General features: G+C 41.7%; 1 protein-coding gene across 1 annotated transcript in view; it reads left to right on the forward strand.

Annotated features, from left to right (window-relative positions):
- Window positions 1-1,877: 1,877 nt before the first annotated feature.
- The window catches only part of znf385c (zinc finger protein 385C), a 295,378-nt gene continuing 277,295 nt past the window's right edge, over window positions 1,878-19,960 (forward strand). Inside the window, exon 1 of the mRNA XM_060901987.1 lies at window positions 1,878-1,949. Within this exon, the coding sequence (XP_060757970.1) occupies window positions 1,904-1,949 (46 nt within the window). The 5' untranslated portion in view covers window positions 1,878-1,903. The remainder of the gene's footprint in view (window positions 1,950-19,960) is intronic.

The following is a 19,960-nucleotide window of genomic DNA, read 5'->3' on the forward strand; positions in this document are numbered from 1 at the left end:
TTTACGGATATTCATTGTACATTAAAAAAGCATCTAGGAATGAATTGCGAGTGTTCTCGATTATTGGTTTTTGTGGCTCCAAAATGATGGTTACAAGCAATGATCTACTAGACAGATATTTTGATTTAGAGTTTTACGTAATGTGCCGGAGAGCCTCTACTGACATTTTTTTAAATTTTTTTTAACAGGGCAAAGATGTAATTTTAACTATCACATTCTGTTTTAGTATTACAGTTTGTCTGTGTTTAAACTACAATAATTTGTAAATTCTACAAAAAAATATGATCAATTCAACATATTCTTACTGTTAAATTAACAGTAGTATTTGGTTAGGAGTTTTACAGTATATTGATGTAAATTACACACTGCTTCATTGTTTTTGTATTTGCAGTTTTTTTTATGTCATGATTTTACATAAATTTACTGTTAATTCTACGGACATTTTTTACAGTGATTCACACCTACGGTCAATTTAGAGTCACCAGTTAACCTAACCTGCATGTCTTTGGACTGTAGGGGAATCCGGAGCACCCGGAAGAAACCCACGCGGACACGGGGAGAACATGCAAACTCCGCACAGAAAGGCCCTCGCCAGCCACGGGCCTCGAACCCGGACCTTCTTGCTGTGAGGCGACAGCGCTAACCACTACACCACCGTGCCGCCCCCACCCTGAACTACTATTCTTAATTCTATTTATAAATTTTACTTTATAGATTTATAGATTTTGACAGGGGCGGCACGGTGGTGTAGTGGTTAGCGCTGTCGCCTCACAGCAAGAAGGTCCGGGTTCGAGCCCCATGGCCGGCGAGGGCCTTTCTGTGCGGAGTTTGCATGTTCTCCCCGTGTCCGCGTGGGTTTTCTCCGGGTGCTCCGGTTTCCCCCACAGTCCAAAGACATGCAGGTTAGGTTAACTGGTGACTCTAAACTGACCGTAGGTGTGAATGTGAGTGTGAATGGTTGTGTGTCTACGTGTCAGCCCTGTGATGACCTGGCGACTTGTCCAGGGTGTACCCTGCCTTTCGCCCGTAGTCAGCTGGGATAGGCTCCAGCTTGCCTGCGACCCTGTAGGGCAGGATAATGAGATGAGATGAGATGAGATTTTGACAGTATATCATTTTAAAGCACTCAATAGACCTCTGAACAATTTGTCCCCCTCACTTCTAAAATCATGGCTGCTCCAGTGCATAATGTGGAATAAAACAATCGGATTCATCTCATCTCATTATCTGTAGCCGCTTTATCCTGTTCTACAGGGTCGCAGGCAGGCTGGAGCCTATCCCAGCTGACTACGGGCGAAAGGCGGGGTACACCCTGGACAAGTCGCCAGGTCATCACAGGGCTGACACATAGACACAGACAACCATTCACACTCACATTCACACCTACGCTCAATTTAGAGTCAACCTAACCTGCATGTCTTTGGACTGTGGGGGAAACCGGAGCACCCGGAGGAAACCCACGCGGACACGGGGAGAACATGCAAACTCCACACAGAAAGGCCCTCGCCGGCCCCGGGGCTCGAACCCAGGACCTTCTTGCTGTGAGGCGACAGCGCTAACCACTACACCACCGTACCGCACAATCGGATTATATATCGGATATTTTTTTTTCTTGTGTATAAGGGCTCATGGGTGTATGTAAGGGAAAAGTACAGATTGTGTAAGGGCATGGGGAGCTAAAGGTTGGCATGTGTGCAGTAATAATGTCGGAAACAGAGTGCGAGTGTGAAACTGAGGTGGAAATGAATGTCGAGGCGCGTGCACTTTTTGTGTGTGCGTGTAGGCGCGCGTAATGACGCACGGGTGTCTTCAGTCCGGCGCGTCTCTCTCTCTCTCTTTTTCTCTCTCTCCGTCATCTCGCCAGTCCACAGTGTGAGAGGAGCCGCAGCGGGACATGTAAGTGATGTTGGGTTCGGTGGTGGAACACACGGAGGAGAGAACCGGAACCGGTAAGAGTCACGCGCAGCTGAAAATCACGGTTATTAGCGCGTTTCCTTCGGCGCACGAGCAAGTTTATAAACTGTAAATGCTAATGTTTGTCATGCTAACTGCCTGTCACTCACTTCAGACTGGCATTTTCTCTCTTTGTCTTTTTTTTCCCCTCACAGTGTGTCGAAGGATGTTTTAGATAAATAAAATAGGATACAAATAAACACCACAGCTGTCCGAAAGAAAGAACTGTGTGAATAGTTTGTGTGTTTATAGAATGTACAAATGGAAACATGTAGCCGGTTTGTTTGGAAAGAAAACTAAATTGACTTCGTTCTGAATTATTTATTTATTTATTTAACCAGGAATGTCCCATTGAGATACATTATCTCTTCTTCCAGGGAGTCCTGGCCAAGGTGGCAGCAAATAAAAAGTTTCAATATACATAGACAACATACACATACTGTAGAACATGCACGGTGGTGTAGTGGTTAGCACTGTGGTCCTGGGTTCGAACCCAAAGACATGCAGGTTAGGTTAACTGGTGGCTCTAAATTGACCGTAGGTGTGAATGTGAGTGTGAATTGTCTGTGTCTATGTGTCAGCCCTGTGATGACCTGGCGACTTGTCCAGGGTGTACCCCGCCTTTCGCCCGTAGTCAGCTGGGATAGGCTCCAGCTTGCCTGCGACCCTGTAGAACAGGATAAAGCGGCTAGAGATGATGAGATAAGATGAGACATACGGGTACACATAGAACATACACGGTGGTGTAAGTGGTTACAGTCGCCTCACAGCAAGAAGGTCCTGGGTTCAAACGCAGCGGCCGGCGAGGGCCATTCTGTGTGGAGTTTGCATGTTCTTTCCCTGTCTGCGTGGGTTTCTTCCGGGTGCTCCGGTTTCCTCCACGGTCCAAAGACATGCAGGTTAGGTTAACTGGTGACTCTAAATTGAGCGTAGGTGTGAATGTGAGTGTGAATGGTTGTCTGTGTCTATGTGTCAGCCCTGTGATGACTTGGCGACTTGTCCAGGGTGTACCCCACCTTTCGCCCGTAGTCAGCTGGGATAGGATCCAGCTTGCCTGCGACCCTGTCGAACAGGATAAAGCGGCTAGAGATAATGAGATGAGATGAAACATACAGGTACACATCGAACATACACGGTGGTGTGAGTGGTCACGGTCGCCTCACAGCAAGAAGGTCCTGGGTTCGAACCCAGCGGCCGGCGAGGGTCTTTCTGTGTGGAGTTTGCATGTTCTCCCCGTGTCCACGTGGGTTTCCTCCGGGTGCTCCAGTTTCCCCCACAGTCCAAAGACATGTGGTTAGGTTAATATGGGACGGCCTTGGGCTGAGGTGGCTCCCCGGGCGCTGTTGGCATGGCTGCCCACTGCTCTGGGTATGTGTGTGTGCTCATTGCTCATGTGTGTGTTCACTGTTTCGGATGGGTTAAATGCAGAGAGGAAATTTCACAAGTGTGTGGTGAATAAAGTTGTGCTTTCTTTCTTTTTGATATAAGCAAGCAGGCATTCCAAAAAAAATGAAAGTAAAATAAACACAGACTAACAGACTAAGCACATAGACGTTCCAGATGTTATGACCAAGAAAGAATAAAAAATGAATTAAAGATATAAGGGTTAAAAATGATGAAAAACAATGGCACTGTTGTGTGAGAACTGAGTTTAAAAGACATTTAGGGAGGGTAGGGAGTCCAAATTTAAAGTATTTTGTAATGCATTCCACTCGTGTGCTGCATACGAATTAAAGGCAGATTTGCCCAGTTCTGTCCGTGTAGGTGGAGACTGAAGGAGGAGTTTTACTGATGACCGTGTACTGTAAGTGTTAGTGCAGAGTGTCAGTAAATTGCACATGTACTGAGGTAGTTTACCCATTAAAGCCTTTGCAATAAATACTAGGCTGTGAGATTTCCTTCTAAGCTGTAGTGATGTCCATTGCACCATGTCATATAGATTACAGCGATGTGTTCTTGCTGCAGCACCAGTTACAATCCTCAAAGCAGAATGATGAACAACGTCCAGCTTTTTCAGATAGGATGAAGATGCATGCATGTATATTATATCACCATCTAATACTGAAAGGAAAGTGCTCAGTACTAATCGTTTTCTGGCAGTGAAAGAAAAGCATTTTTTCAAACGGTAGTAAAAACCTAATTTCGGACGAAGTTTTTTCAATATACTTTCTATATGGACTCCAAATGATAACTTGTCATCAAGACGGTTTCCAAGATATATATCGGTAATTTATAACCGATCTACCAAACAATATCCAGTTTGGTGTGTATTTTGTAACTTAAAACACATCAAATGTGATAATATAGGAGCTAAAAGTAAGATTTCTGACTCCTCAGGCTTAATTGACTTCAAGTTTCTTTCTGGTTGTTAATAGGGATGTTTCTGTCTGGAGAATGACTCAGTGGCACGAGCTCTGTGTGAACCGATTCAGTTGTTCGAACAAACAAACAGCAGCAGCAGGAAGAACGCGAGTCGGCTCTCGGTGTTCATCCGAAAGATCCGATTCACTTAGACGACACAGCTAGTCAGATAGTAATCTAATCAGAGGTGGAGAGTAATGAAGTACATTTACTTGAGTACTGTACTTAAGTGCACTTTTTGAGTATCTGTTCTTTACTCGAGTATTTATTTTTTTGGAAACTTATGACCGGGTGGCACGGTGGTGTAGTGGTTAGCACGGTTGCCTCACAGCAAGAAGGTTCCAAGTTTGAACCCAGCGGCCGGCGAGGGCCTTTCTGTGTGGAGTTTCCATGTCCTCCCCATGTCTGTGTGGGTTTCCTCCAGGTGCTCCGGTTTCCCCCACAATCCAAAGACATGCAGTTAGGTTGACGTGGGGCGGCCTTGAGCAAGGTACCTAACCCCTGACTGCTCCCCGGGTGCTCCGGTTTCCCCCACAATCCAAAGACATGCAGGTAGGTTGACGTGGGGCGGCCTTGAGCAAGGTACCTAACCCCTGACTGCTCCCCGGGCGCTCTGGTGTGGCTGCCCACTGCTCTGGGTGTGTGTGTGTGTGTTCACTGCTTCAGATGGGTTAAATGCAGAGGATGAATTTCACTGTGCTTGAAGTGTGCATGTGACAAATAAAGGCTTCTTCTTCTTAACTTCACTACATTTGAAAGGCAAATATCATACTATTAAACTTCAGTACATTTCTATCAAGGTCCTTGTTACTATGAAGCAGCTTTGAAAGTGGATGTTTTTCTTTTCTTTTCTAAAACGTGATTGTTTTTTTTTTTCCGCAGGTGACACTGAGACACTATCAGTAATCACTAGGGTCACGTCACGTCCATAGACTGGATAAAATCAAGTTCAGTGATTTCTCAGCAGCGTTATTTAACACGATCAGTTGATGGCAGAATGGAAGGAAGCAGTTCTTCTGGGGAATGAACAGACACTCATGGCCATACCTAGAACCCATGTTTCAGTTGTTTAAAAGGAATTTAGGAAAGATTCGTTTTGTTTTAAATGTTTGCCGAAAATGAACCACATCACAGCCTACAAAAACTCGCTGTCCAACCTGCGGAAGCATATTGACGTATATAAACATTTCGTTTTATTCCAAGAGAAAGCTTGCAACGAAGTTGTCTGCGCTTTTAGAGCTAGCGATAACGTTGCAATAGCTATGCAGTCTGGTTAGTCAAATGACTTTCTGTGAATTTGCCCGCCAAGATGCCGTAGCCTTGTCCACGGCTAACGTTTACACATAGCTGCTTAACTTGGACACTGTTAGTTAGCATGTAAAAATGGAGTTACGCTAACATGAATAACGTTAACTTATCTGAAGTCCTTTCGGAAATATGTTTCAGCATAATATTTGCCAAATAAACAATGTAGAAATCTTTCTTTTCTAGTAACGTTAGGTACCCAATATGATTTTGAGTTTGAAAAGAGTTTGCTAGCATGTCAGGTGGAGTTTCATTGACTAGCTAGCTTAACGTTAAACCACCATGATGGCACGGCATGCGCTCATTTTGTGAGTTCATATTTCTGTCTTTGGTAACGGCATTAGGTTTTGTAAACGTTGTGGCAATAATACAACGATGCGTTGACAGAAAATGTACTTTTAATACTTAAGTATTTTTGAAAGCGAGTACTTCAACTTAAGTAAAAATTTGACTGTACAACTTTTACTTGTATCGGAGTAATATTTGACCAGCGGGATCTGTACTTTAACTTAAGTAATGAAGTTGGGTACTTTGTCCACCTCTGAATCTAATATACCATGCACTGAGAGGCTCTGGTTGAAATGATGGATTCTTTGAGGTGACTGGTATTGTACTGTTTTGTGAGGGGCACAGCACTGCGCCAGTCATCACTTCAACCAGAGCCTCTCAGTGCATGGGATATTTGATTTATATCTCTCACCAAACTACAAGTGTTAAATACAAATAATTAGAAATAAACCTGAAAAAAAAAAGATTAGAGGTTTATCTCTGCCATGATCATGATACGTAGATCTACACACACAAATGCTTGCGGAGCCACAGCTTTGACTCGAGTCGGACATAAAGCTTGAAATTGTGATGTCAGTTCATGGTATATCCAGGATATACCATCCTTGTGTCTGAAATCGCTCCCTACTGACTATATAGTGGAGACGCCATTTTGTAGTGCTGTCCGAAACCTTAGTGAGAATTATTTACACCCTATGTGGTGCACTCAAAGTATCCCACAATGCATCACAAAAAGCAAATCAATGGTCACTAACCAAAGCAATATATCCCATCATGCATTGCGGTCGCACTGAAAGAAATCAAATTAAAAATCTCAAATTTGATTTAATAAAAAGCAGCGGCAAAGAAGAAAGAAAGTATTCAGCCTTGATTTAAAAGAACTGAAAGATGCAGGTACTTTGTATTGATTAATGTGGGAAACACGCTCAGTATAATATGGATTTATCACAAAAATACATGCATGCATTTATTATTTTGAAAACCCACCAGCCGACTGATCTGGCACGTTTTAATTGTGCGACAGTAATGACGTAAATACCAGCGCGACGGAGTCATGTCCGAAACCTTTTTTTTTTTCATTTTACCAATGAGCTCACTATAATAGTTCTCTATATTGTAATTCCCTATATAGTGAGTAGGGAGTACTGAACGAGTGAGCGATTTCAGACACGACATGACTGACTCACACCATATCCTTTTTTTTTTTTTGACGTCACGAGGTACATTGCTTAATCAATGGTAGAACCATTTTATGTCATGTGAGTCATCGTTGACCAATCCCTGCATGATGAGGGATATAAATTTTCTTATTCTATCCACATTCACTAGATATGAGCAATCGTGCAGTCTGATTGGCTACTCTACTACTAGGCTATCAGCCCATATACATTACTGTGAATAGAGAAAAACAAAATGGCTGAGTGTGTTGCTGAACCAACCAAGGACGAAATAAAAACTCTCCTCGAAAACGAAACCCCAGAAATTGTCAAGCATTTAAAAGAAATAGCCCCCCCCCAAAAAAAAGCTCCTGTTCTACACTCCAGCCCAGTTGGTGGCGGTATTGCACCTTTAAGTGCACCACCAAAAAACCCTAAAGAAACAGAAGAAGAAAAACGCGCCCCCCCCCAAAAAAAAAAAAGCACAACAAAATATGGAATAAAAGTATTTGATGGTAAGAACGTATCGTTTTTAAAAAATTTTCAAGAATTATTATTATTATAGCATTTTTCACAAATTACTCCTGTCATTTCTTCGGTTTGTTTACATTCTCAGTGGAAATTATTTTGTCGGACGTTTTGTATAAAGTTTTTATTTATCGAATTTGCAAAAAATAATAAAAATGCTCAGTTTCTCAAAATCCAGTGAATGTGGATAAGAATAAAACAGTTATTCCACTCAATCTCATCGTATATGGCTTATAGCCAACTCGGTGCTACGTGCCTCATCGGCTATCAGCTCACGTACGACTCGATTTCATGGAATAACTCTTAAATACTTAAATACTCAGTGCAATATGTATACTGTTCCTACTTATTCAAGTGACATTGGGCATAAAGCAACATGGACTGACCGAAGTGCCCATAAATTATACAAAGATGTATAATTCATGTACGACTCGATTTCGTGGAATAACTGTTAAATAGATGTTTGGTGATGTTAGGGTATTTCTCTTCCAGTGTAATAACCTATAATCAAATATTATTCACAGAAATAACGTTTCAGTATTTTAGCTGTTTGTTTGTATGAACTCATTCGCTTACTTGAAGTAAGAGTCACATTCAGTGTTACTTGCATGAAGTAAAATCAAAACTTGAATTTTCTTCACTTTTCTGATCAGATATAAGGCTGAAATACGTGACATACATCGGCGACGTCCTTATTTATTTGTGAAGTCACTATAATATTGCAAACTTTGTCCCTTAATAAGTTGTTTCAAACCTGAAGGAGTTGACTCTTATTGGTGAGCTGAGTCAGTTGATATGACTCACTGAAAAGAGACAGAATTCCCATCACTAGTTCAAACACACACCGCGTCGTATGGCAAAACTACACAATAACAGTTTTTTGTTTTAGGCGAAATTTAACTTCTGTAGTCTTGACACATTTCATGAATGCAGTAAGCTCTTGACCTGCTCATGCGGGGTTTACACGTGCACGCACACTCTCCTCTCTGCTCATGCACGTCATGTTATCCAGCTGTTATCCAGAAAAGAGAGCAGCACATCAACATCTTAATCTGTCTGGTTTTTTGTGATGATGTCTCATCTGTTCAGGGCTGACCCATAATTCATGATGCAGCTTTCTTTTTCTGAAATATCAACATAACTGGCACTACAGGTCAGTGATGTGTTGAGTTTATTTTTTGGACCTTTTTTGACATCCAGAGGATGGGGATGAGAGACAGAGTTGCATCCTTGGTGCAAAATACATGGTCACATAATGACTACTGTACTGGCTTTACAGTTTCTGATAGAAGTTATAGATGCTAGATAGGATCTGTTTCATCTGTATGAATACACTGTCAGAAAACAAAGTACCATCATTGTACCTTAAGGGGTACAACGGCTTGTCGCTGGGGCAGGACCCTCTAAGGTACTTATTTGTACCATTTATATACTGATTGGGAATATATATGCATCTTTTTGATCCTACAAGGGTATACATAGTTACGTTGAAGTCCAATATTGAGCCCTTGGTGGTACATTAGTGTAGATTGTACCTTGGAGGACAAGGTAGAAATGGACTCCTACTGTGTACCCCTGTTTCTGACAGTGTAAACTAGGATAGCATTGTTGTGCCAGACCTCTTATGCCAGAATTAGACTACATGATATTTTTGTCTTTCACAATGGTCACCATATCAGATTGGGCAATCATAGTGCCATAAATTCTAGCGTGTCTTGGTCAGAAGTGTGGCAACACTACAGGTTTGACCCTGACCAGTCATTGTTCACATCCTTGTATGTTGTCAGGGAGGAGGGTCAAGAAATCATGGCTACAAAAAGGGACGTTGAGGAACATGTCGTAGGAGTTGTCAAATTAGGCGAGAAAATACAAAAATTGGCGGCATGGTGGTGTAGTGGTTAGCGCTGTCGCCTCACAGCAAGAAGGTCCTGGGTTCGAGCCCCGGGGCCGGCGAGGGCCTTTCTGTGCGGAGTTTGCATGTTCTCCCCGTGTCCGCGTGGGTTTCCTCCGGGTGCTCCGGTTTCCCCCACAGTCTAAAGACATGCAGGTTAGGTTAACTGGTGACTCTAAATTGACCGTAGGTGTGAATGTGAGTGTGAATGGTTGTCTGTGTCTATGTGTCAGCCCTGTGATGACCTGGCAACTTGTCCAGGGTGTACCCCGCCTTTCGCCCGTAGTCAGCTGGGATAGGCTCCAGCTTGCCTGCGACCCTGTAGAAGGATAAAGCGGCTAGAGATAATGAGAATGAGAATGAATACAAAAATTTCTGACATGCTAGAATTTTTGTTGGGGTGTCATGGGGCATCCCAGACTCGACATCGTAAAGAGGTCACTGAAGATGAATGCTGCTGCTACTACTACTTCTCCAGTCCCTGTCATGTTAGGCAATAGGGGACCCCACATCTTGGCTTGATCAACAAGCCTCTCCTCTGAGAAAGTCTTGCCTCTGCTCAGTTCATTACGCCACCTGTCTCCATCTGATGCCACATTGTACCACGTTGAATTACAAATCCCAAAGCACTTGATCATCTTTCGCGCAATCCTTCCACTACTTACGTGGGCGGCCACAGCTACACGTGCCATTTGACAGCTCACCGAAAAGGAGCTGTTTAGGTATCCTGTGGTTGTCCATTCTAGATACATGGCCCAGCCAGGACAAATGATTACCACGTAACATGGACTTAGAAAGTCATGTCATCCCTCAGTCATGCATGCAAAAGCTGAGGACTTGCCATAGCAAGTCCAAAACTGAAGTTCTGCATTTCAATTTCAATTGCACTGATCCTCTCTTCATCAAAATCGATGACCATCAGATGAAGCATGTCAGCAAGTTCACCTCCCTGGGCCACTTTGCACCTCGGAGTTGGGAACACATTGCCACCACTTGATGTTCATAATCCTCCTAAGAGGTTTGAGATGTTCCACCAGCAGTCTATGGGTGTGAGTGGCGAGGGTGGCCCGAGTCACAGTGGCTTTATAAACTGCGAGTTTGCTAGTAATTGACAACCGAGAGCACATCCAGCACCTGTCAGCTAGGGATTTATATGTAGCGGCTGCACAAGATGTTCTTCTGTTGATCTCGGCATCCAAGCTGGCATCATTGGCCACCACGCCGCCCAGGGAGGTGAACTTGTTGGCATGCTTCATCTAATGGTCATCGGTTTTGATGAGGCGAGGATCAGTACAATTGAAATTGAAATGCAGAACTTCAGTTTTGGACTTGCTGATGGTAAGTCGTCAGCTTGTGCACGCATGACTGAGGGATGACATGACTTATTGTATTACATCTGCCTTGTGGTCAACAGATGGATGAATGAATGAGCGAAGATTCATGTTGCAAGTTGGAATTAAGCACATACATTGAGTGAAAAACAAATTTCAGCGTGTACAAATAACCTAATTTATGGTTGTATTAATCGACACATTTAGAGTCTGCCGAAGCTGATTAACCCATTTTTCAGGCTCTGTTTTCTTGCTCTACGTTATCCTGATAATTGTATAATGACTACTCCATGTCTGTGGGTTCTTGTTAGGCACCATTTTGACTGAAAAGTAACAAAATTATGTTTTTCTGCCATAGGGAATTAATAGCCACCTAATTTGCACCCGCCCGGTGGCATAGAAAACACAATTTATGCGCTCGTATTCAGTAAAGTCTGCTGTTCTGCAGTTCTGTTCTCTGACATTGTGCCATTTTACATTTACTGTGCAATGCTGCTACAGGTCATAATTTACAATAATCAAATCAGTCAGGGTTTTTAGGTGATGATACACGGGGCAACTTTTTGGGCAATATTGCCCGGCAACGTGCAACCAGGTGAGACAGAGGACAACAACCAATCAGATAAGAACAAATCTATTGGCAGGGAGACAGACACTGCAAAGATGGGCACTGAAACATTTGCAGGTCAGTTTTGTCTTGGCTTCAGCCTTTATTTCGCTCAAGTAAGTATCACTTCTTGAACAAAACTGAATAGATACTCTGGTCAAAAGATAATTTGCCATCATATTAGCATTTATAAGTCAAAATAACCACATTATTCTGTTAATAATAAACACTTTAAAAAAAAAAAATCTCTAAAAATGGGACGGCACAGTGGTGTAGTGGGTAGCGCTGTTGCCTCACAGCAAGAAGGTCCGGGTTCGAGCCCCGTGGCCGGCGAGGGCCTTTCTGTGTGGAGTTTGCATGTTCTCCCCGTGTCCACGTGGGTTTCCTCCGGGTGCTCCGGTTTCCCCCACAGTCCAAAGACATGCAGGTTAGGTTAACTGGTGACTCTAAATTGACCGTAGGTGTGAATGTGAGTGTGAATGGTTGTCTGTGTCTATGTGTCAGCCCTGTGATGACCTGGCGACTTGTCCAGGGTGTACCCCGCCTTTCGCCCGTAGTCAGCTGGGATAGGCTCCAGCTTGCCTGCGACCCTGTAGAACAGGATAAAGCGGCTAGAGATAATGAGATGAGATGAGATCTCAAAAAATGCAACTAGCCTCAATCTCACATGCGGTAACTAATAACTGACACATCACAAAAACATCACCGTTTAATTCTCATCTCAGCAAAAAAGAAAAAAGGACATGGACCAGGAGATGGCTGCTGAGGAGGAAAAGGGCATGGCGGAGCTCCTGAAAGGCTTTCTTTCTTCTTTAGAGCCCGAAGTTTGTACTGTTTCACTCTTGGTTTCCACAAGTAGTCGTGCTCTGGATGTGAATTAGATCAGACAATAAGTTAGACAATCTCTATTACAACTCGTACAAAAAAAAAAAAATCACGAGCTGCCCATCACTTTTAACTTGATGCAAGAGAGCTAACGTTTCCCTACATAGCTAGCGATAACTTTCAGCTAACTATGTTAGCAAAAAAACACCCCTAGTTAGCTAAATCCCATTCAGTCTCTATGGAGTGATGGTCAGCTAACAGCAGTTTACACGTAGCTGAAAAAAATCAACAACCTGAGCGCATAAAAATAGATGTCTGTTGGTTTTCTAAGCATTCGATGAGGTAAATTCACCACTTTGGATTCACACAGAGCAACTTACTGGCATAAAAAGATGTAAGTTGCCTGTCTTTTTCTTCACTCCACTGCTGGAGACGCCGCCATCTTTTGCTGAAAATTTTAGAAGCCTTCAGGTTCAGGTTAGAATCATGTGATTCGCTGCTAGCACTCTGATTGGATGATCTTAAAAAGTCGCCCAAAATGATAGAAATCATTCAGATAGAAATGATGTTGCCCAGTCTCAATGGGAAAGTGTTGAAGCATATCATCAGCCTTTTGGTGGTGGTGTTGTTATCAAATTTGTGAAAATGAAGACCGGTACAATGCCGCATCATATTACTGGCGAAACATTTTATGCATTTCGAGCCAGTGACACGCCAGCGTGTGACTGTAGTCATTATGAAGGACGTGTGATGCTCATCTTGAACAGAATCTTGGAACAGATTTGATCTCCTCACCACTTTTTAACTCTCGCATTAAGACTGCTATAAATCATACGCCACAATCTCTTTTTCTCTGAACCTGGATGATTGCGTCACGCGTGGTGATATGGGTGATGTGATCTCATTGTCATGAATTGCCATGAATTATTTTGTGCATGTAGAAAACTTAAAAAAAAAAAAAATCTGGTGTGGTTTTGAACATTGCTTCCAAAATAAAATGTATTTTGTACACAATTTATACACATTTACACTTTACATACATATACATTAATCCTTTTTCATCGGTCTTTTTTTTTTTTAAATCCCTAATGCTTTCATTACAAGTATGGTGTCATAAATGGTGAATAATGGACATGTTTATTAGCCTGACAAGCCTGTAATTTTTTTTTTTTGTATTTTTTTTTTTTGATAGACATTTTGTTGTGAACATTTTTCAGATAAAGATGGCAATCAGCATTGGGTTTCGGTCTCTCTCTTTCTCTCTCACACGGCTCGGCTGATATATGGTTATGAAGTTCTAGTTGAGCCGGAGGCACAAGGAAATTAATCATGGCAGGAAAAAGATTCGTTCAAGTTCGGGTGGGCAACGTGATGAACGGCTCTTGCTGTTGCCATTGTGACCGCAATTGTAGCATCTCTTCTTTCCTCTCTATAAAAATAACTGATGTAAACATTTACTTAGTCGTGTTCTGCTGCGTTAGCAGCCCTTCATTTGAGGTGTTGTCAGGTTGATGATGTTTGGAGAAGCCAGTTGTTATTTTATAGAGCTCTAAAAGCTTGTGTGTGTAGTCAGGAAGTCACTTTACAAAAAAACAAAGTTGGTTGAACATGGACTTGCTAATTATGTACCTTTTGATGGCCGAGCCACCAAACCACACACTGTCTGCACGCCTGCAGCGCCTCCAGGAACCCGGCGCTGAGAACAGAAAACAAACTCAGCCACTGACCCAACCAGCTTCCTGATGGCTTTACAGCTCGTAAAGCAGCAAAACCAGCACAAAAAGACACAACGAAGACGCAAATCCTCTGTGATTAGGATAGTGAAGTTGGTAACATATGCTTTCTCTGGCTTTACGTAGCACTGTTTCAAAACGTACATTATGCATGAGTGTGTGTGAGTGTGAGCGCCTGAGAGTCAGAAAAAAACCCCAAGAAACTGGTGACTGCTTGATATTTCCCCTTAGTACTAATTGCACATCCGTTCAGTGATCTAAGGGCATTGTGGCGGTTCAAGAGTTCATAACTAATCACGCTGCTGAGACTTTTGAGGCTGTATTCGAGACAGTTCAGGCTTGTTTGTTTTTTTAACCATTGGGCAATTCCATGTAAATGTCAACCTCACCATGCAAAATTAAAGCAACATGTAATACATCAAAACCACTCCCAGAGATATCACCTAGGCCTGTATTTTACAGATGTGAATAAGTTGAACCAATTTGTAACCAACCTAATATAGGTCACTGTCAGTCTTTCTCTTATAATGTAAAACCCAAGCTAAAATCAACTTTGATCATGTACAATTCTATATTATTGCCACAAGCCACAGAAATGTATGCTAAAATCCACAAAACAGCAAAACAATAGCCATTCTAAATATTATTTAAGAACTTTGATAGTTTTAGCTGATATTTAGAGAGTTTTTCAAAGGGTTATGGTGGTTAAATTGCTGATTTTCTAAACATATGCCATGTCTATTTCAGACGCATCACATCCATAACGGAATTTCGTCACATCTATAACGCTGACTTTTCCTTCCGAAACTCTGCATGAAATACAAAATATTTTAAACAAAGATTTTTTAATATTCACCTTGGACCCCTCTATCAAATGGATATCTCCATTTCGACATTAGGTTTACAATTTCACAGAGTTTGATAAAAATGTACAGTCACCCAAGAAAAGTGATACTTTTTCTGTCACATCCATAACGCATCTTTTATTGGCATTTTCTGGCATGCCCTAGATGTACTATGGGAATTGTTCTTGTTCTATCACTTCTCCAGTATGGTACAGCCTTAAAATATGCAACACCTGTTTAAATACTGGGAGACAATAAAACATGCACTGGGTCATTTGTTGCCATTTTGAGTTCAAGTGTCACGTCCATAACGCTGGAATTGCTCCATTCATGAGTCAATTTAACGGTTTAAGATTTTTCAAAAAAAATTATAAGCTTTCAGCACTCTGATGCATTGAATAAGACAAACAGAAGCTCATTCAACACGTCATGGCTCAGCACCCAGAGAGAGAGAGAGAGAGAGAGAGAGACTTCATTCACATTACCAGGTTGAAGTGAGACAAATTGGAGTCTTTGCCTTCATGTGACACACACATCTGATTTTTTTTTTTTTTTTTTGTCAGGGCTGTGTGGACACAGAAATCCAATCTTTTCAAATCAGATTTCACTCACTTTCTTATTTAGTTCTAAATCGGATACATATCTGATTCGTGGCTATGCGATATGAATGAGATGGCTTTTTGCCTCTTGCTGGGTTTTAGTCACGTGACTTTTCTTAGCGGTTTTACCGGAAGTAAAATAGCTGGTGGTCTAAACGGCTGCCGTAGTGCAAACAACTAGCGATAACTTATCAGAGTACGCTCATAATCTAGAAGCCACTGTTGGCTTTAGATATATTCAGAAGATTGCTATGTGCAATGGAATCGACCCCTACAGTCTTGGAAAGAAGGATTTGTCGTACGATCTCGAAAACTACCCTTCAGTCGAGTTCCCCGACATCTCGAACTATCTGGTGTTGCAGACGTCCTTCTATACCGCAAAACAGATGAAAGCGTGGAAGAGTATGGAGGCTTACGACTTTTTTTGTATGTGGCTGGGTAAAGGACCTCGGTATCAAGTCGCTGCCCAATGAATCCTGTATTGTTTTTGCCCATGTAAGTATTTTCTTTATTTTTTAAGCTTTTCGTTCGCGTCTTTACAACGAAGCGCTGCTAGATGAAGTGTAAACAAACAACAGTTGGCTTGATTCTCACTTGTGTTGGCTCTTATCTCTCAGCTAAATCATTCACAAAGATCATCAGAAACCCCTTTAAAGACCTGGATCTTAGTTAAACAAGACGGAGAAGTGATCACGGCGCATTGTAACTGTACGGCTGGGGAAGAATTTTATCGCGACCTTCATGCATATGGACTTTGTGAGGAGTAAACAAAGAAACAGCTGGGGACTTTAGCGCTTCGTGACTAAAAAAAAAAGTACCGTAAAATAACAACACGTAGCAAGAAAAGTACTTGGAAAACACTAAGGACAGAGCTGAGAGGGAAATACAAACCTTTCACCAAGTGATCACTGCAAACTCGAGCATGCTTCGACTCGGATCCCTTCGATTTCAGTGAGAGGTTCAAAAGCCACCTTTCTCGACGTCTTTTTGTGAAATCCTGTGTTCATTCACCCTTTTTTATTAGTTCACGGGGAGCCCTGAAGAAACTTTTATCAGTTTCACGGTTTGATCAATTCGAACAACCTAAAACAACGCAAGCGTAAGGCATTTTTCATGCGAGTGAGTACCGTATTTTCTGGACTATAAGCCGCTACTTTTTTCCTAGGTTTTGAACCATGCGGCTTATACAAAGGTGCGGCTATTCTGTGGATTTTTCTTCCACCGCTAGGGGCGCTCTAACCGGAAGTAGAATCAAAAATAAGATAGACGAAAAATCAATGCAAAGAAGAATTAGCAGATCTTTAGCAGATAGAACACGCACGACAAATTACTAACTGGTAATTATTTTCAAATCCAGCGAAGATGATTAAAGTGACTTGTGGTTTCAAACACAGGAGAAATGAAGGTAAATAAATACCGGTTATTTTCTCTTGGTTCTGTTCCGTTTTAATCAGCAAAGTTGCTGCCGTGTTAAAAGGCACTGTTCGGAAAGAATCTGTTCAGGTACATACATGTACATTTACAGTACAAAATCGTTCTGTACATGCAGTAAATATCTAATTTTTCAACATAGATATCTGCGGCTTATAGCCCGGTGCGGCTTGTATATCTTTTTTTAAATTTTTTTTTAAAAATAGAGCGGATGCGGCTTATATACAGGTGCGCTCTATAGTCCAGAAAATACGGTAATGCACCTTCTCTGTACAAACGTTTTGTCAACTGAGCTTACGTAGCCCACCAGCTAAAGTTTTGAATAACTAATGGGGCGGATGTGATGCCATGTGAAACCCAGCAATACGCATGCACTGAGCGCTGTCTTCATCAGCCAGCACTGGCAGCGCAGCAAAACAATGGAGGAGAGCGACAACAGCTATAAAAACAGCCAAACCTTGCCGTGTGGTGCTTTTTCCCCTTCTCGACCTGATCTTGCACAGCTGAAGAACTGTTTGCCGTCCTCCAGAGCAAATTCCAATGCATGAATTCGCTACTAACGCGTCCATTTTGTTGGTTTTAATACCACGAGTCGTTTCATGGTTTTTGTTGTTGGTGACGCCTACAGTATGGCTCATTCAAAAATGTTTCAGAGAACAGATGCATTCACGTTACAGTTGGATACAGATCACTTTTAACTATGAAGGTGAACCATCAAGATAGGCAAATCTGATCTGAGAAAAAAAAATCACAATTGAACAATGAGGCTTGTAATGTGAAGACAGCCAGAACGAGATCTTGTAAATACAGGTTCAGGTCTGCCACATCAGCTACTCATATAGTTTATCTAAAGAGTGTTTCCTCATGGTGTAGACTCACGTTAAACACACTCTTCATATGGGTTAATGGGCAGCTTGATGTTTCTTGAAGGAAACACTCATTAACTTTCACCCTTCCAGACTGGTCATTCTTTATGGGGCAGTGGGTGGAAATGGGTACACTGGGAGTAAGATGGAGTAAAACTCAACAAAATTTGTTTGAAGAATCCAAATCGGTCTCCAGTCGCATACTGTAACTGAACATGGGTCAGTGGACTCTCAAAAAGTGTTGTTTAAAAACAAGTTATTTTTGCTGTTAAAGCCAACATAAGACAACATAAAATGTCTTGGTGGTGACACAAAATTCAAATTTTTTACGATATATTTTGGCTACAGTAAAAAACAAGCATTGCCTTTTCAAAGATATCGATTTTCGTTTGATTAAAATAGTCAACATTATCAAAGTACAATAATGGAAGGTGAATGAAAGACACAGTGTTTGTGTGACTGACTGAGTCATTCAGACTCTTCACAGCACACAATGAAATAAAAGCTGTGCATTAAGTCAAGTCAAGTCAACTTTATTGTCAAATATGCTATACATGCTCGACATACAGCACAGATGAAATTTCAGTCCTCTCTGACCCACGGTGCAAACAGGCAATGCAATAAATAAAAATAGAATAATTGAAAAAAAACAAACAAACAACAATATAACCAGTATAAACACTCTAGATAGGAACTAGACATAGACTAAACACTCAGACAAACAATATAAACAGTATAAATAAACAGTATAAACACTAGATAAAACAAGACATAGACTAAGCACTCAGACAATATAAACAGTGTAAACACTAGATAAGAACTACACACAGACTAAACACTCAAACAGACAATATAAACAGTATAAACACTCTAGATACAGTGGTGCTTGAAAGTTTGTGAACCCTTTAGAATTTTCTATATTTCTGTATAAATAAGACCTAAAACATCATCAGATTTTCACACAAGTCCTAAAAGTAGATAAAGAGAACCCAGTTAAACAAATGAGACAAAAATATTATACTTGGTCATTTATTTATTGAGGAAAATGATCCAATATTACATATCTGTGAGTGGCAAAAGTATGTGAACCTTTGCTTTCAGTATCTGGTGTGACCCCCTTGTGCAGCAATAACTGCAACTAAACGTTTGCGGTAACTGTTGATCAATCCTGCAGACCAGCTTGGAGAAATTTTAGCCCATTCCTCCGTACAGAACAGCTTCAACTCTGGGATGTTGGTGGGTTTCCTCACATGAACTGCTCGCTTCAGGTCCTTCCACAACATTTCGATTGGATTAAGGTCAGGACTTTGACTTGGCCATTCCAAAACATTAACTTTAGTCTTCTTTAACCATTCTTTGGTAGAACGACTTGTGTGCTTAGGGTCGTTGTCTTGCTGCATGACCCACCTTCTCTTGAGATTCAGTTCATGGACAGATGTCCTGACATTTTCCTTTAGAATTCGCTGGTATAATTCAGAATTCATTGTTCCATCAATGATGGGAAGCCGTCCTGGCCCAGATGCAGCAAAACAGGCTCCACCACCATATTTCACAGATGGGATAAGGTTCTTATGCTGGAATGCAGCATTTTCCTTTCTCCAAACATAATGCTTCTCATTTAAACCAAAAAGTTCTATTTTGGTCTCATCCGTCCACGAAACATTTTTCCAATAGCCTTCTGGCTTGTCCACGTGATCTTTAGCAAACTGCAGATGAGCAGCAATGTTCTTTTTGGAGAGCAGTGGCTTTCTCCTTGCAACCCTGCCATGCACACCATTGTTGTTCAGTGTTCTCCTGATGGTGGACTCATGAACATTAACATTAGCCAATGTGAGAGAGGCCTTCAGTTGCTTAGAAGTTACCCTGGTGTCCTTTGTGACCTCGCTGACTATTACATGCCTTGCTCTTGGAGTGATCTTTGTTGGTCGACCACTCCTGGGGAGGGTAACAATGGTCTTGAATTTCCTCCATTTGTACACAATCTGTCTGACTGTGGATTGGTGGAGTCCAAACTCTTTAGAGATGGTTCTGTAACCTTTCCCAGCCTGATGAGCATCAACAACGCTTTTTCTGAGGTCCTCAGAAATCTCCTTTGTTCGTGCCATGATACACTTCCACAAACACGTGTTGTGAAGATCAGACTTTGATAGATCCCTGTTCTTTAAATAAAACAGGGTGCCCACTCACACCTGATTGTCACCCAATTGATTGAAAACACCTGACTCTAATTTCACCTTCAA

The sequence above is a fragment of the Neoarius graeffei genome, chromosome 20 (genome assembly GCF_027579695.1).
Source record: "Neoarius graeffei isolate fNeoGra1 chromosome 20, fNeoGra1.pri, whole genome shotgun sequence".
Classification (NCBI taxonomy): domain Eukaryota; kingdom Metazoa; phylum Chordata; class Actinopteri; order Siluriformes; family Ariidae; genus Neoarius; species Neoarius graeffei.